This window comes from Schistocerca nitens, chromosome 2 (genome assembly GCF_023898315.1).
Source record: "Schistocerca nitens isolate TAMUIC-IGC-003100 chromosome 2, iqSchNite1.1, whole genome shotgun sequence".
In the NCBI taxonomy this organism is placed as follows: domain Eukaryota; kingdom Metazoa; phylum Arthropoda; class Insecta; order Orthoptera; family Acrididae; genus Schistocerca; species Schistocerca nitens.
The window spans coordinates 671,922,689-671,945,316 of NC_064615.1; the positions used below are offsets into that span (position 1 = coordinate 671,922,689).

Consider the following 22,628-nt stretch of genomic DNA (forward strand, 5'->3'; position numbering starts at 1 on the left):
ATTTGTGTCTTTGTATTCTATATATGTTAGTTGAAATTTTTCTTCTATATCTAACATCTGTGTCACTTCGTGTTCTATTTGTACTTGTTCTGGTGGCTGTCTTACGATTTTGTTTTCCTCTGATTGTTTAATTGGTGCGTGTTGTTCTTTGTTTGTTTGCTCTGGGATGTTTGTATTATTATTATACGGTTGGTTATCATACTTTCAGATATACAAATTTTGTACGAATGTCCATATATCATAATGGTCGCTATCACTCTGTATTACAACGTGGTGTAGGTTTAGGACTCATTCTTTAAGCTGTTTTTGCTGATGTTAATCATCTTTTCTCGTAACTTTTATTGTCAGATTTGTCAGATTGACAGTTCTGACAGTTCTCTAAGTATGCTATATGGTTACATACAGCCCAAAATGATGACAACGCACCACAGTAACTGTAACTATATAGCATCTTTGACCAACTGTCAATAAAATGTCAAATTAGAAAAGTTATGAGCGATGACGATTAACAACAGGAAAAACACCTTAAAGCATAAGAGTTCCAAATCTACACCACGTTGTAATACAGAGTAACAGCGACCACTGATGATATATGGGCGTAAGCACAAAATTTGTACATCTGAAAATACGATAACCAACATTATAATAAAATAAAACGAAAATATTATATAACTTTCCCAGATGGTCTGAAGATGGCAATCTAGCCGAAATGGATCCATCACAATAAAACATCAAACTACTAGAGCAGTATTTTGGATTTTAGTACTTAACAAAGTAGTTCGGCCATCTAGGTTACGGAAGCACACCAGCACCAACAATTTGCCCACTTTCGGAGACACTTGGCTCTGACTTAATGCACTCACAGCCACATAGAACAGTGTTCTGACCACGACTAACGCAATACACTAATGACCACGCACAGATGCCGTTTGTGCTCAAATACAACGGCAGAATCTGCAGCCCTAGCATCTACTTGTATATATATAATGTGTGTGTGTCTGTTCTTTTGGACATTTACAAAAGAAGAAAAAAAAAACATTTTGATCCAGAAACGACTCTGAACTAAGATACAAAGGAATTACAGATGTTGCCTTCTAGTGGACATTTATTTAAATCAATGGGAAAAGTTGAAAATTTGTGCCAGACCAGGATTCAAACCTGGGTCTCCTGCTTATTACGCAGATGCTCTGACGACCACTACGCCATCTGAACACAGTGGTCATCGCAAATTCCACGGACTACCCTAGGACACACACCTTACGGAAATCGGCGAAATGCCGCGAGTAACGAGGATAATGGGCAAGGAGTGCTACTTCAGTAGTGTGTGGACAAGTTGAGAATTAGCGTCTGACGGGGGGCATGCCAAGATAGTCTGTGCAAGTGTGATGACCACTGCGTCCAGATGGGGTAGTGGTCAGCACATCTGCCCAGTAAACATGAGACTTGGGTTTGGTTCCCGGTCCAGCACAAATTTTCAACTTCCCCATTGATGTAAATCAATGCCCACTGGCAGCTAATGTCTGTTATTCCTTTGTATCTTGACCTACACTTATGTTCGAGCGTGTATTTCTCGCGGTGTTTCCATATTTTTCTCGAACCCCTCTGGTAGCGGTTCAAAACTGAAGCGCCAAAGAAACTGGTATAGACATGCGTATCCAAATACATAGACATGTAAACATGCAGACTGCGACGCTGCGGTCGGCAACGTCTATGTAAGACAACAAGTTTCTGGTGGAGTGGTTGGATCAGTTACTGCTGCAACACTGGCACGTTATTAAGATTTAAGTGAGTTTGAACGTGGCTTTGCAGTTGGCGCACGAGCGATGGGACACAGCATCTCCGAGGTAGCGACGAAGTGGGGATTTTCCCGTACGATCATTTCACGAGTGTGCCGTAATATTGGGAACCCTGTAAAACATCAAATCTCCGACATCGTTGCGGCAGGAGAAAGATTCTGCAAGAGCGGGACCAACGACGACTGAAGAGAATTGTTCAACGTGACAGAAATGCAACCCTCCCGCAAACTGCTGCACATTTCAGTGCTGGGCCATCGACAACTGTCAGCGTGCGAACCATTCAGCGAAACATCATCGATATGGGCTTTCGGAGCCGAAGGCCCACTCGTGTACCCTTGATGACTGCACAACACAAAGCTTTATGCCTCGCCTGGACCCATCAACACCGACATTGGGCTGTTGATGACTGAAAATAATTTTGCCTGGTCGGAAGAATCTCGTTTGAAATTGTATCTATCGTATGCACGTGTAAGGGGTATGGAGACAACCTCATGAATCCATGGACCATGCATGTGAGCAGGGGACTGTTCAAGCTGGTGGAGGCTCTGTAATGGTGTGGGGAATGTGCAGTTGGAGTGATATGGGTCCCCTAACACATCTAGATACGACTGTGACAGGTGACACGCACGTAAAGCACCCTGTCTGATCACCTGCATTTATTCGTGTCCATTTTGCATTCCGACGGACTTGGGCAATTCCTCCAGGACAATCCGATACCCCACACGTCCAGAACTGCTACAGAGTGGCTCCAGGAATACTTCCGCTGGCCCCCAAACTCCCCAGACGTGAACATTATTGAGCATATCTGGGATGCCTTGCAACGTGCTGTTCAGAAGAGATCTCCACCCCCTCGTTACTCTTACGGATTTATGGACGGCCCTGCAGGATTCATGGTGTCAATTCCCTCCAGCACTACTTCAGACAGTCGAGTCCATGCCACGTCGTGTTGCCGCACTTCTGCTATTCGCGGGGGCGCTAAACGATATTAGGGAGGTGAATCAGTTTCTTTGGCTCTTCAGTGTACAACACTGCCTTATCGTATTCCTGAAATTAGCTTTAGACTTTTCAATTTTGTTGTGCTAGAGCGACGTGTTAAATTCTATCTGTGAGGAAGTGCTGTGTGCAATCACAAATCCTAAATTCCATAGATGATGATGATGATGATGATAAATACTGTTCCAAAGGTTTGTCGTGCAATTTAAAAATTTTAGCTGGCAACGCTAGTCCTAACCGTGTGTACTAGGCACAGGTTCCGTGCGCCACACACACGGCACGGCACCCACCTGCTCGACGGGCGGCGTCCTCGGCTGCCCCCAGCCTCTTGACGAGCCTGCGGCGGCGGCAGTGCAGGTACAGCAGGCCGGCCAGCAGCATGCCGGCGCAGACGGCGGCGCCGCCGCACGACCCCACGATCACGGCCAGAGACCGCCCGCCCAGGCCCGCGTCTGTCACACACGCACAGCACACGCTGCTTATAACGCCAATGTCGCATCGTGCACGCCTGCGGACAAACTCTTAATGCCTCTGCTAAAGATTAAACTCGTTTGTCAAATTCGCTTTGTTCTGTCTACGAGTTTGTCAAACAAGCTCGCTGACATACCAACGAAGTTTGTCAAATGTGACCTCATTTTTCAAGCAGCCCACACACTGTCGCTAAGCCTTTTGACACTAGTGGGTCGGCTATATCTGCAGACAAAGCATTTTTTTCGTTGACTTTAGCGCTGTGTATACAGAAGAAAAAGAAAGCAAGACTCTAGTCCAGAGATGGGTGAAACAGAAATAAATGTAGCTATGAACATGTAATGAAAGTTCATTACAACAGCACACCGTATGAAGAAACACATGATCCAGGTAAGAGCCGGAAAACTTCGATTTTTAAACTTTTTTTATTTTTATTTCATTGGACTCCCGCTTGTATGTTGTGCGTCTTCCTGCGTAATATATGGTTGGGAAAGACGCAACATCTTTACCATTTTGGTAATTGTCAGTACGCTTTTACTTTTATCAGTATAATATTTTGATCAAATTTTCCACAACTTTGAAAATTCACAACGCAATGAGAAAATTCTTTGTCGTTAAAGATTTGCGACAGAACATCAATACAAACAATGACGCCATCTTGTCAAACTTGAGGTGAATCAAAATTTCTCTCAACCGCGGTCTACGTTTGATAAAAAAAGTTAAGTATTTGACAGAACAAATAATGTTCCACAAACTGTTTGATCGCTTACAGGAGTCTTCACACAGGCGTGGTTTCAAAGCGGTTCACGTCACCCCCATCCCCTCTAAAAAAGAAAAAAACCGCACAGTACCCATGTAAACAAATTATTGCCGCTATAAGATGTCACATATTTTGTTATTAATAATAAGAATTTTAGGCCTCTGTGGCACGCTAAATATGGACGTGTTGGAACTGCATATTTGGGGGAAAGGAAAGGTGAGTGGGGGAGGAGGAGGGGGGGGGGGGGAGGATGACAGTGAGAACAGTGACCACATCCGGGAACTGAACCCTGGGTCTGCACTTACTCTTACATGCTACACTCATCGTTTCAGTCGCACATTATCTTGTTATGCAGAAATGGAAGGAGGCACACTCAACAAACCAAATCAGTCATCAGTGCGTAACAGCAAGTAGATACACGCTTACCATAAGTCACACCCTTAAAAGAGCACGCTCGTCGTTTTGGAGAGTTGTACATAGCGTCGAACTGATACCAGGTACTCGTGTGACTCAATTGCTGACCAAAGTCGTGGCAGTGAAGTAATGTATGTAGTCTGTTCAGGACGTCCTGACTAAGTTTACAAGGTTGTATGGGGAGCGGAGAAAGTGAACTCAACGTACCGAAACCCAACACTTCGACAGCCGCGCCTCGCGAAGTAACCGCGCGGTTTGAGGAGCCGTGTCACGGATTGCGAGGCCCCTCCCGCCGGAGGTTAGAGTCCTCCCTCTGGCAAGTGTGTGTGTTATTCTTAGCATAAGTCAGTTTAAGTAATGCGTCGATCTAGGGACCGATTACCTCAACAGTTTGGTCCCTTAGGGATTCACACATATTTGAACATTTTGAACAAAAGCGCGCGGCCCGAAGTCAACAGGCTTGAACTTTGTTCAACGGATCCAGACATAGGCGGCAGACCTCGTTCAGGAGTTTGTGAACAAAATATATCTGCCAGTCGGATGTATGGAATCAGCTGGAGAACTAGTTGATGAAAATAGAGAAACAGTAGCCACTGGTGGCAGCTATCGGCATTTATATCGCAAATAATTGGTCTCACAGTCAAAATCTGCTAAAGACATCGGGATTCCAACTGCACCATCTGCGTACATCTTGCAATCTATTATGCACCTTAAGAAAACGTTAGTAATTAAGACAAATTAATATTGCAAAAGCCGTATTCATGATCACAGAATAAGAGCCATCCTTGTCTTACACGTGCCGAGAAATATTGGAACATTTCAAAAGAGCATTTTGTACCAGGAATAAACTGCTCCAGGAAACAGAAGAGCTAACTAAAACAATATATTTAAAAAGACAGGTGAAGCATACCTCGCATTACTTAAGTAAAACTTAAAGTGACAGCTTATAAGAAAATACGATTGGTAAAAAAACATTAAACATCTTTGTCAGTCCACAACATTCTTTCGGACCGCAGTCCATTTACTGGAAAACAATGTCGTACATATGTTATGGAGGACAATGATCTCCATATGTATTACTGAGCTCAGCGTCTTCTGCATTACGAAGGAATGCAAACTCAGTTTCTTTAAAAATAACAAATGGGAGCGCACAAAGAATACAACGAAGAGACAGCGGTATCGGCATGTTCCTAATGGCAGCCGAAAAAGTGTGTGTGTGTGTGTGTGTGTGTGTGTGTGTGTGTGTGTGTGTGTGTAAGTGAGTGAGTGCGAGCGCGCCCGCAGAGTGACTACAGTGTGCGTTGTGAGTCGTTATGAGTGTGAAGAAATGGCCTGCAATATCGGAATTAAATAGACTGGCAACAAGTATATGTCTCGACGTTGGTTAACATTTAATTGTTTCATTAAGCTGGAATATCTAATCCAGTTGTTGTAAAATGATCTGTGGCAGGAGTGTAATATTTTCGCAAACTGTGCGGAAATGGTATTTAGTGCTTCATATGTTCCTAATTCCTCCACTGCCGGGCGCGGAGAGGAGGGGGGGGGGGGGGGCGTTACAAATTAGGTTACAATCGTCGAGGAAAAGGTGTGGACTGTAAGCAGGCTGTGTCGAGACGTCTCGGTGCAAGCAAGGCATTAGTGTTGTCACTACCTTCATCGCCGAGCGAGGATGGCAATGTCTGCGTAGAACTGTCACGTTCAGAGACTTTAGAACTTCGTACATGGCTGGAGCAACAACCGTAGAATGGAATCTTGTTGTAGAAATAGTAAACAGTCAGTCACTTGCAAAATGGAATGTTTATTAAACCTCCTTTCCCATGATTTCAACGTTTATAAAAACCCCTTCTTCAGAAGAAAATTTTGACAACTGGATTACATGTCGCAGAGGTACGTTAAAATAGAGCCGAAAGGCTTTGGCCAAAAACTACATTTCACCTCCATAATAAATTAAAACATGCGCAACATGGTTGTTGTCATTTCGTATTTCCTCGCCGATGTACGACTAGTGCTCTAGCGACGTGTACGCAACACTTGGGCTAAGGAAAGTGTACGCGACGCTAGTGCACTAGCTGTACATCGGTGAGGAAATGCGAAATGACAACAACCATGTTGTGCATGTATAATTTATTATAGAGGTGAAATTTTGTATTTGGCTGATGCCTTTCGGCTATATTTTAACGTTTTATCTCTGCGAAAACATGTAATCCAGTTGTCAATACATTCTACTCAAGAAGACATTTTTATAAACATTGAAACTATGGTAAAATGTTTTTAATAAACCTTCCATTTTGCAACTGATTGGCTGTTTACTATTTCTACAAAAAGATTTCAGGACTTTGCTAACAAATAGCGTTTCCTATCAGACCCTACAATAAAGTGGAATAATATTTGCAATTAGTAGTCGCCTCTTGTTCATTAAATACAAATGATCCGTCTATACATTTATTGATACTTCCAATCACATGACCTCCTCTCTTGTTGCATATTGCAGGTCGAGCATTACGCTTTGTGTCGACGCCGGAAAACTTCAAGTCCTTGTACACCGTTTGAAACTCCGGGTTAGTTTTCTTTCCCTTCTATTCTGTCCACACAGCGTCCATTGACTTTGAACAAATAGGTAGCGCCCGAGTCGTCACGCATCAGGTGTGACGACGTCTGTTCAGTATTCGCACCACGGCCATATTTAGAATCTGCAGACCTCTATGCTAAACTGTGACATCTAACCCAAAAATAAACATTTTCGGTAAAGTTTCAAATTAAAATCCTATGCAGCATTTAAAATGAAATATTCTATAATATTTTTGTATACGATTATATGATTTAACGCACTGATGAATCTTAAAAATCAAAGGAATTTAAACCATTACAGTATTCAACACTTATTATTACTGCTTTATTTAAAAAAAAGAAACAAACAGTTGAGAGTAACAGCCATGCTAAAACAAGAATTTCAGTTTAAAAAAATGATATGCTGTAACCAATAAGCAATTTGTTAACACTCTAATTACTGCGAGTAAAAAAAAATTTAAAATTTATTCGTATTTTTATAACATCACATTTGAAACTTCCTGGCAGATTAAAACTGTGTGCCCGACCGTTACTCGAACTCGGGACCTTTGCCTTTCGTGGGCAAGTGCTCTACCAACTGAGCTACCGAAGCACGACTCATGCCCGGTACTCACAGCTTTACTTCTGCCAGTACTTCGGTAGCTCAGTTGGTAGAGCACTTGCCCACGAAAGGCAAAGGTCCCGAGTTCGAGTAACGGTCGGGCACACAGTTTTAATCTGCCAGGAAGTTTCATATCAGCGCACACTCCGCTGCAGAGTGAAAATCTCATTCTGGAAACATCACATTTGTTTAACTTACTTTTTAATTTCCTGTAAAAAACGATCATGGCGGTAGCGTGACCGTGACGTGAACATTTCTATGACGTCATTGAGTCAGTAAGCTTATCTGTTAGACGCTATGGATCTCAAGATACCGTGTGCGTTTCTCGCAATATTTCGTCATTGAATAAAATCATCATAAAATGGTTTTCCCAGCTTCGAGAATTCAAGAATCGGCATCTGGAGGCACAAAGTAAAAACTTTTATGGGTCCTAGACTGCATAAAAAGTGATACGGAATAAATTTCCTATGCATTTCTCCCACCAAACCGCTACAATTCCGTTAACAATTATTTCAAAAGTCTTTGCGATTTTGCCGATCAATGTGACACATATTTGACAGGGAGCCTCTGAGAATATGGTGCAAAGTAGTGGGGGCTGTGAGAGATGAACAGCGACTTCATTCATATCAGCTGTCCACTGAAAAATACACAAAATAATTAGGTATACGACTTTTACTATTATATGAGGACCCACACGACGATACGAAAAAACCGACATTTTCAATTTTTGTGGTAAGGCCTCCTAGACTGCCTGCGCGAAAATACGGCCCTGATTCTCATGCACAACACCTAGTTTCCTCAGTACATTTCTAGTATAAACTATAAACACTCACACATATATGGCCCCTCCCACGTCGCAGAAAATTCACAATAGTTTTCGACAGCACGGCAGCGTTTTGTTTTCCGTCCATGGTAAGAACCTTTAAGACGCGCTATTGTGTGCTGCTTCGCTTATGACGCCGTTGACAAAAACTGTTCAGAGTTTCATCAAATGGATTTGATATGTTCGTAAACTGAACATTTGTAATCTGTTAACAGAATCATTTCCATCACATTAAAAAGTGTCGGCCACGAATGACTGGCCCTCATACCAGAGATTAATTAATGTTTGGCATTGACAGTAAGTTCTCGTCATAGAATACATTTTCTTTTTATCCGTTGTTTGAGAAAACATCACTTTTTCATAAGACACGCCTTCACCGTAAGTAACATTTATCTCTATCCAGTCGCGTTTTCATTTAGGCTTATTCTGCTAAGCGCGACCTGTTTAGGAAGTTAATTCCTGTTTTCAGGTGCTAACAACTTGACACCCTTACATCAAAATGGCAATATGTGCTCTCTTTGAGTGCGACCATGCTCTCTTTCGCTGCATTTTCCGTTTGTCAATTGCCCCAGAAGTCCTATATGGCTTTACAGTTTTGCAAAAATTAAAGCGGAATAGATCAAGAGCTGATGTACAAGGTGGAAAATATCGTCAGTTTCCTGTAAGGCGTTTATTGCTAATTAGAAATGAGAGTTAATTCCGAAAACAGCGTTTCGTATGAAATCAGCCACGATGTCATTATAGACGGAGCCCTAGCAAGGACTGGCTGCACAAAGATGACGGAGTAATTGGCCATGTCCTTGTCAAAGGACAATTCAGATTTAACATTGCCAGGTCACTTCATCAAAAATCGGGGTAAAGTTCGAGATTTACTTTAGGACACTGGCGCACGGTCTGGTGACGACGAACTTAACGTCATCAGCACTCCTCCCCTTAGCCGGCCGAAGTGGCCGTGCGGTTCTAGGCGCTGCAGTCTGGAACCGCGAGACCGCTACGGTCGCAGGTTCGAATCCTGCCTCGGGCATGGATGTGTGTGATGTCCTTAGGTTAGTTAGGTTTAACTAGTTCTAAGTTCTGGGGGACTAATGACCTCAGAAGTTGAGTCCCATAGTGCTCAGAGCCATTTGAACCATTTTTGAACTCCTCCCCTCGTGGCTTGAAGTGTATTCCCCCGTTGGGATTCGAACTGGCTGTATCAGAGTCGCACCGAGTGATTTGGGGCAGCTGAAAGACACTGGATTCGTACTCAGGAGGAGGGCGATTCATATCCCCGTGCGGCCATGTAGAATTAGTTTTTCCATGATTTCCTTAAATCGGTACCATTCGTCTGACAGGTCACGGCCCATTTCATTCCCCATCATTCCCTAATACGAGGCTGCTCATTTCTAAATGACTTCATCGTCGATGGGACTTTAAACCCTATTTTTTTCTCGTTCCTTCCGAGTCGAACGCCACCGGCAGACGTCCGTTAGCGAGCTCGGCTACGGACGTTGATATAATACTGAGAATTTATTGGTCCAGAGCAATGCTTTGGTTCAAGCACCCATTTCGACTTCTAGTGAAGTCTGGACTGTCGTTGGAATGACTACTGTCCTTTCCTCGTTCCACGTTTCATCATTTCCCAGTTATGTGTAACTTATGGTCAGCAGCGTGGTTCGGCACTAAAAGTAGAGCGAATACCAAGTCCCACGACGGTAGCGATTACTTTGAACACTGGCTGTGGGGGATACTGCTGATGCTCAACGGTTGTGCGACGTGACAGTTTGATGGCTACTTGCGTGCGCGCTGCATCCACGTCCATAATACACGACTGGTGGTATCAAGCACGTGGTTACTCCATTTACGCGGCAGTCGGCTGTTCCAGTTCGTTGAGGATAAGAGCATTTGAACATGGGAACCTTTCCTGGAATCCTGCCGAGTTCTCGAGCAGTGACGCCTGGTGAGAGAGAGAGGAACGGGTTTGGGGCAGAACAGGCAGAGCCTGGCAGTGAGCCACGCAATGGCTGGTGCAGAAAGGCTAAGCCACGGCTGGCGGCTACAGCGGGGGCTGAAAGGGGGAGAGCAGAGCCATCACCTGCAGCTCCTCTTTCGATCTTTCACATTTCTTCTACTAATTCAATCAGACAAGGGTCCTACACTGATGTTCAATATTCAAGAACCGAAGACACTTGTTTCGTGAATGAATTTTGTGTAAATAGGATTCCTCCTGTGACTCTGAATCAGGCATCAGATATACATAGAAATAGTTTTTTATACTCATTGACCCGCCAGGGTAGCCGAGAGCGCTAATGCGCTGCTTCCTAGACTCGGGTAGGTGCGCCGGCCCCAGATCGAATCCGCCCGGCGGATTAACGACGAGGGCCGGTGTGCCGGCCAGCCTGGATGTGGTTTTTAGGCGGTTTTCCACATCCTACTAGGTGAATCCCGGGCTGGTCCCCAAGTTCCGCCTCAGTTACACGACTCGCTGACCTTTGAAAACGTTTGCGCACTATTTCATGGCTTACACTAGACGCAGACAGCTGGGGTACACTAACTCCATCCCGGGGGATATGGGGTGGCGACAGGAAGGGCATCCGGCAACCCTCTGCAACTAACACCGCGAAACAAGGCCGACTCCGCGGTGAAGCACGACAAAGGCCCAAAGAAAATGATGATGATGATTTTTCATACTCATTGCACTTGAGGTAGCTTCAGACGATTACAAATAGTTATTTTACCTTTTTAGTGTTTCCAATGATTTGTTTCCAATAACGGTAGCTATATCACTCCTCTGGGTTGCTTCTGACGTTACTTTCACATCTGTCGATTTCATTCCGGCAAGAGCACCGTGCTGATTTCTGTCTATGCATAAGTACTGAATCCAGTTACAAATCAGGTCAGAATCTCGGTAAGCTCATATCTTGTGTCGAAATCTTTTCGAAAGTAAAGAAACACAGTATCAACCTGGGGACAATTGTCCAAGACGCTCTAGACCTGGACCCTAAGAATGAGTTTAGTTTCATGAGATCTCTTTTAATGAAAGCCATGTTGATTCCCATACACAAGACTTTCATTTCTCCAAAAAAAATCTTAACCATGAACATAAAACATATTCTACAACTCTACAACAGATTGATGTCAACGATATAGGAGATTAATTTTGTTCTCCTCTCTGACGACTCCATTTGAAAAGATTCAGTTAAATAGTTTTCGAGGGGAACAAAAAGACCATGAGTCATTGCGACACTATGTGCGGACTGATCTGTGGCGGGACAATACGGAGTCAAATGAAGTGCATGGTGCGTCACTGATGAGACTGTTTGGTGCTTCTTTAAGAGTACGTCATCAGAGAAACTAGAAATCATTACGTCAGATACACTGGAGAAAGGCAAAGCTACAATTATAGGAGCTGCAGACAAAGGTTTTGACGGTGTTCACCCAAATACAGCCCTCTAAATCCTCAAGGTGTCACGTATAACATGCAGGAAACGAGAAGTTATTTGCAACTTGTACAGAAAGCAGACCGCAGTTATAAGAGTGGAAGGGCATGCAAGACAAGTGGTGGTTGAGAAAGGAGTGAGACAGGTTGTCGGCTACGGCTAAGGTTACTAAATTTGTATATGGACCAAATAGTAGAGAACACGAAGAAGAAATCTGAAAAGGGAATTAAATTTCATTGACAAAAACAAAAATTTTGAAATCTGCCAATGACATTGTAATTCTGCCAGAGACAGCAAAGGACCTGGAAGAGATGTTCAACGGAATGGACAGTGTCTTGAAAGGATGTAAGACGAACATAAAGAAAAGCAAAACAAAGGCAATGGAACGTAGTTAATTAATCTGGCGGTCTTGAGGGAATTGGATTAGGAAACGAGACACTAAAAGTAGTTGGTGAATTTTGCTACTCCTCAGTAAAATAGCTTATGATGGCAGAGGCAGAGAGGATGTAAAATGTAGACTGAAAATTCAAAGAATTTATGAAGGAGACGCGTTTGTTTACATCTGATATAAATTTGTGTCTTAGGAACGCTTTTCTGAAACCATTTGTCTGGAGCGTAGCGTTGTATGGTAGTGTAACGTGGACGGTACACAATTGAGAAACAGGAGAATAGAAGATTTTAGAATGTTGTGATATAGAAAAACGATGATGTTTGGTTTTTGGGGCGCTCAACTACGTGGCCATCAGCGCCCGTACATAGTCCCAGTTTTTTCACAGTCTAATTTTTACACTGTCCAATTCAGTCACTGTCACGAATGATGATCATGATGATGAAATGGATGAGGATCCGGCCAGGAATCGAACCAGGGATCCCGTGATCCAGAGGCAGCAACGCTAGCCACTAAACCACGAGCTGCGGACATAGAAAAACGACGAAGATGAGATGGGTAGATCGAGTAACTGAACCGAAATGGGAGAAAAATAATTTTATGGCACAAACTGACTAAAAGAAGGGATCGGTGGATAGTAAAGAACCCACCCGAATAACCGCGCGTGTTAGCACGCCGCTTCCGGGATTTGGGGAGATGCACCGGCCCCGATCGAATCCGCCCAGCGGATTAATGACAGGGTGTGGTGCGCCGGACAGCCTGGTTGTGCCTTTTAGGAGGTTTTCCACACCCCACTAGGTGAGTACCGGGCAAGTACACACGTCTCGCCTCAGTTACATGATTCGCAAACATTCGCAAACTTTCTCGTGGAACAAAACTTAGACGCATGCAGATGTGGTTTTCTTTTTTTATTTGCTGCCATTTACAAATGACCTGCCGCCTTGTTACTAAGACAGGTCGTATTTTCGCAAAATGAAATTGTACATGTACAGACTGTGAAACTTATTTCATATTTCTTATTTGTAGTATGGATTAATACTATTGCACCTTTAAACACTTGTGGACTCAAAAGTAATTAAGAAATGAAATCTTAAAATTAACGATTTATGAAAAGAAGACAGGAATTTAGGAAGACAGAAAAGAGTTATGGCATGTATCAGTTTATTACATGTTATAAAATCGGAAAAAATTTTCTGAAATAACAAGATTCTTGGATTTAAGAAGGAGAATTAAAACGTAATAAGAAAGTACATAGATTTGTGTTAGAGATCCCACCAACTAGCTATTTCGAGTGTGAGGGTTCCACAAATCGCCCAGCCTGCCACATTCGAATTAGCGTATAAAATATATCTTTAATAATCATTTGATAAATTTGTGTGTACACACGTGTATTTGCATTAGTCTTATATTACATTTGTCACAGGTAATATCTGATTTATACGGTGTACAATCGGTGCATTATCTGTGCATCTTTGAATTCCTTATTTCTAAGTGTTAAGTGCATGATATTTTTAGTTTAGCTAAGCATAATAAACAATTAGGTCATTTAAATTACACTTATTACTCAAGATGTTTCTACATATGTTACAATATTTTATGGCAGTTGATCCGTTTCTGTGTTCCTTAATTTAGTCTTATCTGTGTATTACTCTCAATGTTTGTTTCATGATATGAGTCGGTTCCTGTGTTTGCTCCAGGTTGTGTCATTACAAGTACCTTGTTCCCGTGTGTGTGTGTGTGTGTGTGTGTGTGTGTGTGTGTGCGCGCGCGCGCTCTTATTCGTATATGTGATTGTCCTTGTTTATATAATTCATGTAAGGTATGTGACACATTATCGGTTATATCATTCAGTATGCACCAATGTCCAGTTGTTGTAGAATTTGTCCTTTGTTGTCATACTGAGTTCGGGGTTGTATGTGTGTCTGTCACAGTGTACAGTGACGTGTTCAGGAGTTCCTAGTTCTTCGCAAGTGCACATGGGTGTTTGGTAGAGACAAAACCGATGGAGGTGTTCACGGTATGGACCACGGCCCGTGAGGGAATGGACCATGCCATGTGTGTGATCTATATGTTCTAGCATCATTCGTTCCTTGATGTTTGGGAAAAAGGCTGCGATGCCCCTCTTCTGTTGGATCCCACTGTCTTTGCCAGCTGTACTTTTCGCCAGCGGTTTAACTGGTGCCTTTCTGTGGCGTCCTCTTCTATAATTTCAAACACCTTGTCACCACGTCACCATTTCTTCAACCAGTACGCTGCTGTTCTTTGACGGATAGTGATGTCAATGGGGCAGACTCCCAACACCACGCACAGCGCCTCCGACGATGCTGCGTCGAAGTTGCCCGACATCCTGAGCGACACACCTCTTTGGCAATGTCTCTCAATGATTTTGTTTGTTGCAACCCACAGTCGATGTGTTCAGGCGCTCGATGCAAAGCATATTATGGATTCGAATAGTGGTATATGGTATGTACGTATTGTCTATACATAAAGAGAATACGCACAGATGTGGTACACGAATTCCGTCCCGCAACGGAGGGAGAGTGGATGCGCGGGGTGGAGTGACGTCAGGAAGAGCATCCTCACCCTGTACCACTAACCCTGTGAACATGGTGATCACCGAGCGAGTGGTTAGCACACTGGACTCGCATTCGGGAGGACGACGGTTCAAACCCGCGTCCGGCCATCCTGATTTAGGTTTTCCGTGATTTCCCTAAATCGCTTCAGGCAAAAGCCGGGATGATTCCTCTGAAAGGGCACGGTCGATTTCCTTCTCTAATCCGATACGACCGATGACCTCACTGTTTGGACCCCTCCCCAGAATCAACCAACCAATTATGCTGATCCCTTGAAGCCACGGGATAAAGGCCAGGGAAAGGAGGAATGTTGATAGGAAAACATTCGGAGGCATCACTGAATCTATTTAGGAATGGATAGAAGCATAAGGGGTGGAAATTTTAGAATGAGACCTACAGTAAGCAGGCTCAAACGGGCGTAAATAGCAGCAGTCACTAGGAGATGATGACGCTTGCGCAGGACGGAGTAGCAAGTAGGGCGTGCTGCACTCACCGCGGCAGACGCGGCCCCAGACGGCGGCGCCCGCGGCCCACACCTCGCGCTGTCCCCAGGAGCACGTGTCCACGCAGCGGCGCGTCGACTCCACCATAAGGCGGCGGCAGCGCGAACAGCGACGGTCCGCGTCGCACCACAGGCACGCGCCCTGCTGCCCGCACCCTGGCAACAACACAAAGCCGCCTCACTACTCGTACACTCTCACTCAACTCGACCGCATTGCTACTCATCCTGCGAAAGCCACAGTTATCAGTACATACGAAATTACACGCCAACAGTTACTAAAACATAATCACCTTGTATACAACTAACCAGCTAAGGTCAAACCATTCTTGGTTGCCTATCAAACTGCTTCCTGGGGCAACCAATATTCGATTTTCAGTATTTCACGATATTATTTACCGAATTTAAAAAGATTAAAGTGCTGTCGTAATCTATTCATTACGAGGTACATGCTTCATTTTACACTACTGGCCATTAAAATTGCTACACCAAGAATAAATGCAGATGATAAACAGGTATTCATTGGACAAATACATTATACCAGAACTGACATGTGATTACATTTTCACGCTATTTGGGTGCACAGATTCTGAGAAATCAGTACGCAGAACAACCACCTCTGGCCATAATAACGGCCTTGATACGCCTGGGCATTGAGTCGAACAGAGCTTGGATGGCGTGTACAGGTACACCTGCCCGTGCAGCTTCAACACGATGCCACAGTTCATCAAGAGTAGTGACTGGCGTATTGTGACGAGCCAGTTGCTCGGCCACCACTGACCAGACGTTTCCAATTGGTAAGAGATATGGAGAATGTGCTGGCCAAGGCAGCAGTCGAACATTTTCTGTATCCAGAAAGGCCCGTAAAGGACCTGCAACATGCAGTCGTGCATTATCCTGCTGAAATGTAGGGTTTCGCAGGGATCGAATGAAGGGTAGAGCCACGGGTCGTAAAACATCTGAAATGTAACGTCCACTGTTCAATGTGCCGTCAATGCGAACAAGAGGTGATCGAGACGCGCAACCAATGGCACCCCACAACATCACGCCGGGTGATACGCCAGTATGGCGATGACGAATACACGCTTCCAATGTGCGTTCACCGCGATGTTGTCAAACACGAATGCGACCATCGTGATGCTGTAAACAGAACCTGGATTCATCCGAAAAAAATGACGTTTTGCCATTCGTGCACCCAGGTTCGTCGTTGAGTACACCATCACAAGCGCTCCTGTCTGTGATGCAGCGTCAAGGGTAAACGCAACCATGGTCTCCGAGCTGATAGTCCATACTGCTGCAAATGTCGTCGAACTGTTCTTGCAGATGGTTGTTGTCTTGCAAACGTCCCCATCTGTTGACTCAAGGATCGAGACGTGGCTGCACGATCCGTTACAGCCATGTGGATAAGATGCCTGTCATCTCGACTGCTAGTGATACGAGGCCGTTGGGATCCAGCACCGCGTTCCGTATTACCCTCCTGAACCCACCGATTCCATGTTCTGCTAACAGTCATTGGAACTCGACCAACGCGAGCAGCAATGTCGCGATACGATAAACCGCAATCGCGATAGGCTACAATCCGACCTTTATCAAAGTCGGAAACGTGATGGTACGCATTTCTCCTCCTTACACGAGGCATCACAACAACGTTTCACCATGCAACGCCGGTCAACTGCTGTTTGTGTACGAGAAATCGGTTGGAAACTTTCCTCATGTCAGCATGTTGTAGGTGTCGCCACCGGCGCCAACCTTGTGTGAATGCTCTGAAAAGCTAATCATTTGCATATCACAGCATCTTCTTCCTGTCGCCTCCTGAACCCACCGATTCCATGTTCTGCTAACAGTCATTGGAACTCGACCAACGCGAGCAGCAATGTCGCGATACGATAAACCGCAATCGCGATAGGCTACAATCCGACCTTTATCAAAGTCGGAAACGTGATGGTACGCATTTCTCCTCCTTACACGAGGCATCACAACAACGTTTCACCAGGCAACGCCGGTCAACTGCTGTTTGTGTACGAGAAATCGGTTGGAAACTTTCCTCATGTCAGCATGTTGTAGGTGTCGCCACCGGCGCCAACCTTGTGTGAATGCTCTGAAAAGCTAATCATTTGCATATCACAGCATCTTCTTCCTGTCGGTTAAATTTCGCGTCTGTAGCACGTCATCTTCGTGGTGTAGCAAATTTAATATCCAGTGGTGTACGTTAAATTCTTAACACAAGCCACGTACAGCATGACAATTATTGAATTATATGAAGCAAAATCGTCATAACACCTGAACGGTTTGCGTTAGGATGTTCAAACTGCACGGTTGGGCACGGGGCACCATGGTAATTAGTACTCGCAGGCATGGTTTGGTTTAGTGACGAAGCTCACTTTCATTTGGATGGGTTCGTCAGTAAGCAAAATTGGCGCACTGGGATTGAGAAACCGCATTTCGCGATCGAGAAGTCTCTTCACCCTAAATGGGTGACTGTGTGGTGTGCAATATCCGGTCACGGAATAATCGGTGCGATTCTTCCTAATGGCACGGTGACTACCGAACTGTACGTGAAGTCTTCGAAGATGGTTTCATCCACATTATCGAAAGTGATTCTGATTTCGACAAGATGTGGTTCATGCAAGACGTACATCGACCCCATCGAAGCAGGAGAGTGTTTGATGTCGTGGAGGAGCACTTTGGGGACCCCATTCTGGCTCTGGGATACCCAGGGGCCACTGGCATAGGCCTTGATTGGCCACCATATTCTCCCAGAAACCACGCGAGTCCTTTTTGTGGGACTATATTAAAGACATGGTGCATAGCAATAATCCCAAAACCATCGCTGAGCTGAAAAAAGCCATTCAGGAGGTCATCGACAGCATCATTGTTCCGACACTTCAGTGGTTATGCAGAATTTCGCTATTCGTCTGCGCCACATCATCGCCAATGAAGGCATATTGAACATGTTATAACATAAATCTGAATATCTGTAGTGGCGTTCACATGTTAAATAAAGTGTGTAACTAATACACGTTTTTTTCCCTTATAGGTCAATAATTGTCACCTTGCTTAATGTATTGTAACAAATCCCTATCTTTCGTAATGTCAGCTATCTAAACATTACGTTTAAAGCAGGACTTATATGTTTAAAATCAACTAATATCTCTTTTCGATTTTCGTTCATCTTATGTTTTTGTAAAAAACTAAATACGGTAATTCGTCTTCTTGCTACCTTTGTATCCAGAACCGAAAGCTGCAAGGTCCTGTGTCCTATTATCTTTAATTTGGTTTCAATAATAAATAATTAAGTGTAACTATCTTTCCGTTTAATAATAACATGGTTATCTCCCTCTACTAATAATATTTAAATTGTGTTTCTATGTTTCAGCCAGCTAAATAAGTTGGAAGTGGTTGCCTTGGTGACGCAACGATATCATTTATGCATCTTCATTTTAAAAAGCCGAGCCTGCAATCTAATGTTCTTTACGAAGTCTGATTATCGCTGTTATTATCATATAAATCATTTGTTGCACTAAAACTTAGCATTATCACTGTCCTGTCTCACCATGCTTTTCCACTCGCCAACTACGAATTCTGCGCCTGCTGGTGGCCGCATATAATAATATAGGTGTGAATTAATTTGCAGATTATTAGACGAAACAGGAGAAGTTCAGTACCAACAATTACTTTGAAAAAGACTACGATATTTCACACTATTATATTGTTCTCTTGCTGCCTTCAATGTGATGCGCCCGTATTTCGTAAGCATCTCACTTTCACTTCTAAAAATTTACAAAATGTACCTGGGCGCGAGTATAAGGTGACATTACAGCATGTTTTCATCCAGCATAATTCACGTCACGCGAATTATATTCATGCACTGTTTGAGAATGAGAACACTTCGTGGCTTCAAATAAACTTTACACAAAACTTCAAACCTTTCCAAAAATTTTTTTCTATCTGACACCCCCTCTTAACGAAATAATGAAACGAAGGAAGTTTGACGCTTACTACAGTTTCGCTGTTCATGAGGTGAAATTTCAGTATCAAGCATGAGGTTTTAGTTTATTATTTTTTCGCTTCCACCTTCATCCGCAAGAAATTTTGCTGACAGTATCCACGTGTACCACTTAATGTACCTGCAAAATTACATCATTGTACGACATATAGTTAAAGAGATATTACGTCATAAATAATGAAATGTGCGAAAAACGTTATTTTTTCATTAGTCTGTGGTTAAATAATCCGAAACTAATGAAACCGACATAATTAGGGCTTTCCGTTTTCAACAATACAGGTTTTAAATGCTTAATGTTAAACATATTTAGCACCTTAATTTATTTGTAAAGTAATCAGACTACTGAAGCTGTTTTATACGTTTGAGTACTTTTCTTTAAAGCATTAGGAATGGGGGTTGCTGGTTATGCACTAACATGGTGTCTTCCAGCCATCAAAACTATATATTTATTTTAAAAAGAATAATAAAGTTCTTAAATAAATATAACTTTAACCAATTAGTATCCTACAAAATCTCTAAAACTCTTGAGACCCATAATCGATCAAAATCTAAAATGCAGGATTAACGTGACCAAACATTCTTAAACTAAAACAAGACCTGCTGTGCCAAGAGGCCATCTAGCATTAAACATCAACTTTACTAAACGTTCTGTACTTATTCATTGCTTCATTCGCGAGGGCTTTGTTTGGATGACAAGGGGTGGAGGCAAGCTCCATGTGAAAGCTCAGAAAATTCAAAAAATCTAGAAGAAATGTGGTAGGTACAAATACTAGAGGCGACCTCAATTAAATGGGAGTAACAAAATATAAAGTTTGTATTTCTGGGATCATTTACAGAACTGCACCTCGTAAATAGTATCAGTAGGACCAAACGCATTCGTCCAACGTTTCGCAGATTGACGGAAACACTTCAATAAACCATTAAATGTTATGGCGCATAGTGTCTCCAGTGTTTATTGTTACCTCTCTTCTATATGCCGAAAGCAGCCCCGTTTTATGTAACGAAAATGTCACAGAATGTCAAACTCGGTGTGCAGAGGGAGTGCAAATCCTTTGTCTTCTTGCTTTTCTTAAACAAACTATCCTACATTCAACGCTTTACGATCGGAAACATGGCCGTGATGGTAGGTCCAATTTTTTAATCAAGACATTGGGGACTTTCCTTTCCCCAGGATCAAAAATAATCGTTTCAGCACCTGAATGCTCCCTCCCCCTCCACCACCCCTCCTTCACGCGTCAATTAAAATGGCTCTCAATGTCCTCTGAACTGCTCGATGCAGACCGCCAGTAATTCCTCTCCTATGGAAACCTGTTCATCTCATATTAGCACTTGTGCCCAATGTTCTTAAGTATACGTTGAAAATGTTCGAATCTGTGCCTTCCCCTAAGCTCTTACTATCTATTATTATTTGATGTCTTGACACACGTCCTGTCACCTTGTTAATGCGTTTCACATGTTCCTCTCTCGCCGATTCTTCGGAGAACACCCTCATTTCGTATCTTGTTAGTCCGCCTAATTTGCAGTATCCTTCTATAGCACCACAGGAATGCCCTCAACGCTTGGGCTAGTCTGCTTTTTATGTCTTCCTTGCTTTGTCCGTCACGTTTTTTTTTCCCTCTTTTTTGCTTCCAAGGTAGTTGAATTCCTTCATTTCGTCTGCTTCGTGGTCACTAATTTTGACATTAAGTTTATCGCTAATCCCAACTCAATCACTTCTCATTACTTTCTCCTTCCTTCGGATTACTCTCAATCCATAGCGCGCGCTCTTTCGACTTTATTGATTTAACATGCCCGGAAATTCTTCCACACTTTCAGTGACCACAGGAATGTCATTAGCGAATCTTCTTATCAGTTTTCTTTCACCTTGAATTTTAATCCCACTGCTGAACCCTTCTTTTAATTTCCATAACTCTTTCTTCGATGTATAGAGTCAACGGTAGAGGCGAAAGACTACATCCCTTTGTAGTCGGAGCATTTCAGTCATTTCTTTTCTTTTTTGTTTTTGAATATATTCTTACCCCTGTTTTCCTATCACTTTCTCTTATTTTCGTGAGAATTTTTAACATCTTGCACTATTTTACATTGTCGAGTCCTCTTTCCAATAAATGTGATTCGATATGGCATAAGTCTTGCTTCCACTACCGAGTGCAACGTCATAACCGCCCTATCTGGTTCCTTTACTTTTCCTAAAACCAAATTGGTCGTCGTCTAACACACCCTCAGTTTTCTTTTCGTGTCTTCTGTGCGTTACGCTTGTCAGCAACTTGGATCCATGAGCTGTTAGGCTGACTGCAAGATAGTTCCCCAATTACCTGCCCTTGCTGTCTTCGGATTGTGTGGATAATATTTTCCCGAAAGTGTGTGTGTGTGTGTGTGTGTGTGTGTGTGTATGTAATGATCTTCCGAACTTGTATCTTCAAAGCTGAAAAAAATGTGTTCAATGTTAGATATTATTTCGAGTAATACGAAGTTCTTGAAAAGCAGTAAACAGTATTACAGAATTCTTGATGACATCAGCACCAGCAGGAACTTTCATCATAACGAAAAACAGCCAACATCTAACGCACAGCACTGGCTGCGAACGGCCGTCTGAGGATGAACCTGCCGGTTTGTAACCGGTAACGGCGTTATTTGTTCCAATAAGTAGCATTATTAACAGTGACTGGTCGCTGTTTTACTTTGCGTTCTTGTAAGAATTAAACTGTACTTAAAAAATATTTACGAAAACAAGCATTGCAATCTAAATTGTATTTCCTCGGAGATAGCATTTGGTTAACTAAATCAAAAGGCTATAGTAGAAGCACTTACCTGTTAGAAGAAGAATCCGGCAACACTACCGCTCCCCCTTCCCCTCCCTCCTGACCAGTCGCTTCGCCCATATCGTGAGAGATAGCGCAGCAGTTAAGGCTTTGGACACTACATGGCTACCCAGACTTAGGTTCTGGGTGGCTTCTCTAAACCGCCTACGGAAAATGAAAGTATACTTCCCTTGACATGGATACGGCCGATTTCCTTATCCGTTCTTCCCTCTTCCCCAGTCCGAGCTTGTGCTCCGTTGTAATGGTATCATCGTAGACGGGGCGTTAAAAGTGATCTTCCTTTCTTGCTCTTAGGCCCACAGGAAAGGAATTCTAGCGTTACTCCCCCCCACCCCCACCCCCCAAGCATTTCGATATATTGTAATGTTCTGTGGCAAACTGGAGAAAAGACTCTTCCGTTTCCCTTGGCTCGGGCTGTAGACATGTCACCCACTGACGGTTTCCTGCGCTCACACACCAAGACGTGGGAAATTTCAAGACAGGCTGCCGCCGTTAGGGTCC

General features: G+C 43.3%; 1 protein-coding gene across 1 annotated transcript in view; it reads right to left on the bottom strand.

Moving 5' to 3' along the window:
* The window catches only part of LOC126236787 (uncharacterized), a 387,517-nt gene that overhangs the window by 41,120 nt on the left and 323,769 nt on the right, over positions 1 to 22,628 (bottom strand). Inside the window, exons 2-3 of the mRNA XM_049946370.1 lie at positions 15,297 to 15,461; positions 3,080 to 3,241 (exon numbers count right to left, since the gene is read on the bottom strand). Of these exons, the coding sequence (XP_049802327.1) occupies positions 3,080 to 3,241; positions 15,297 to 15,461 (327 nt within the window). The remainder of the gene's footprint in view (positions 1 to 3,079; positions 3,242 to 15,296; positions 15,462 to 22,628) is intronic.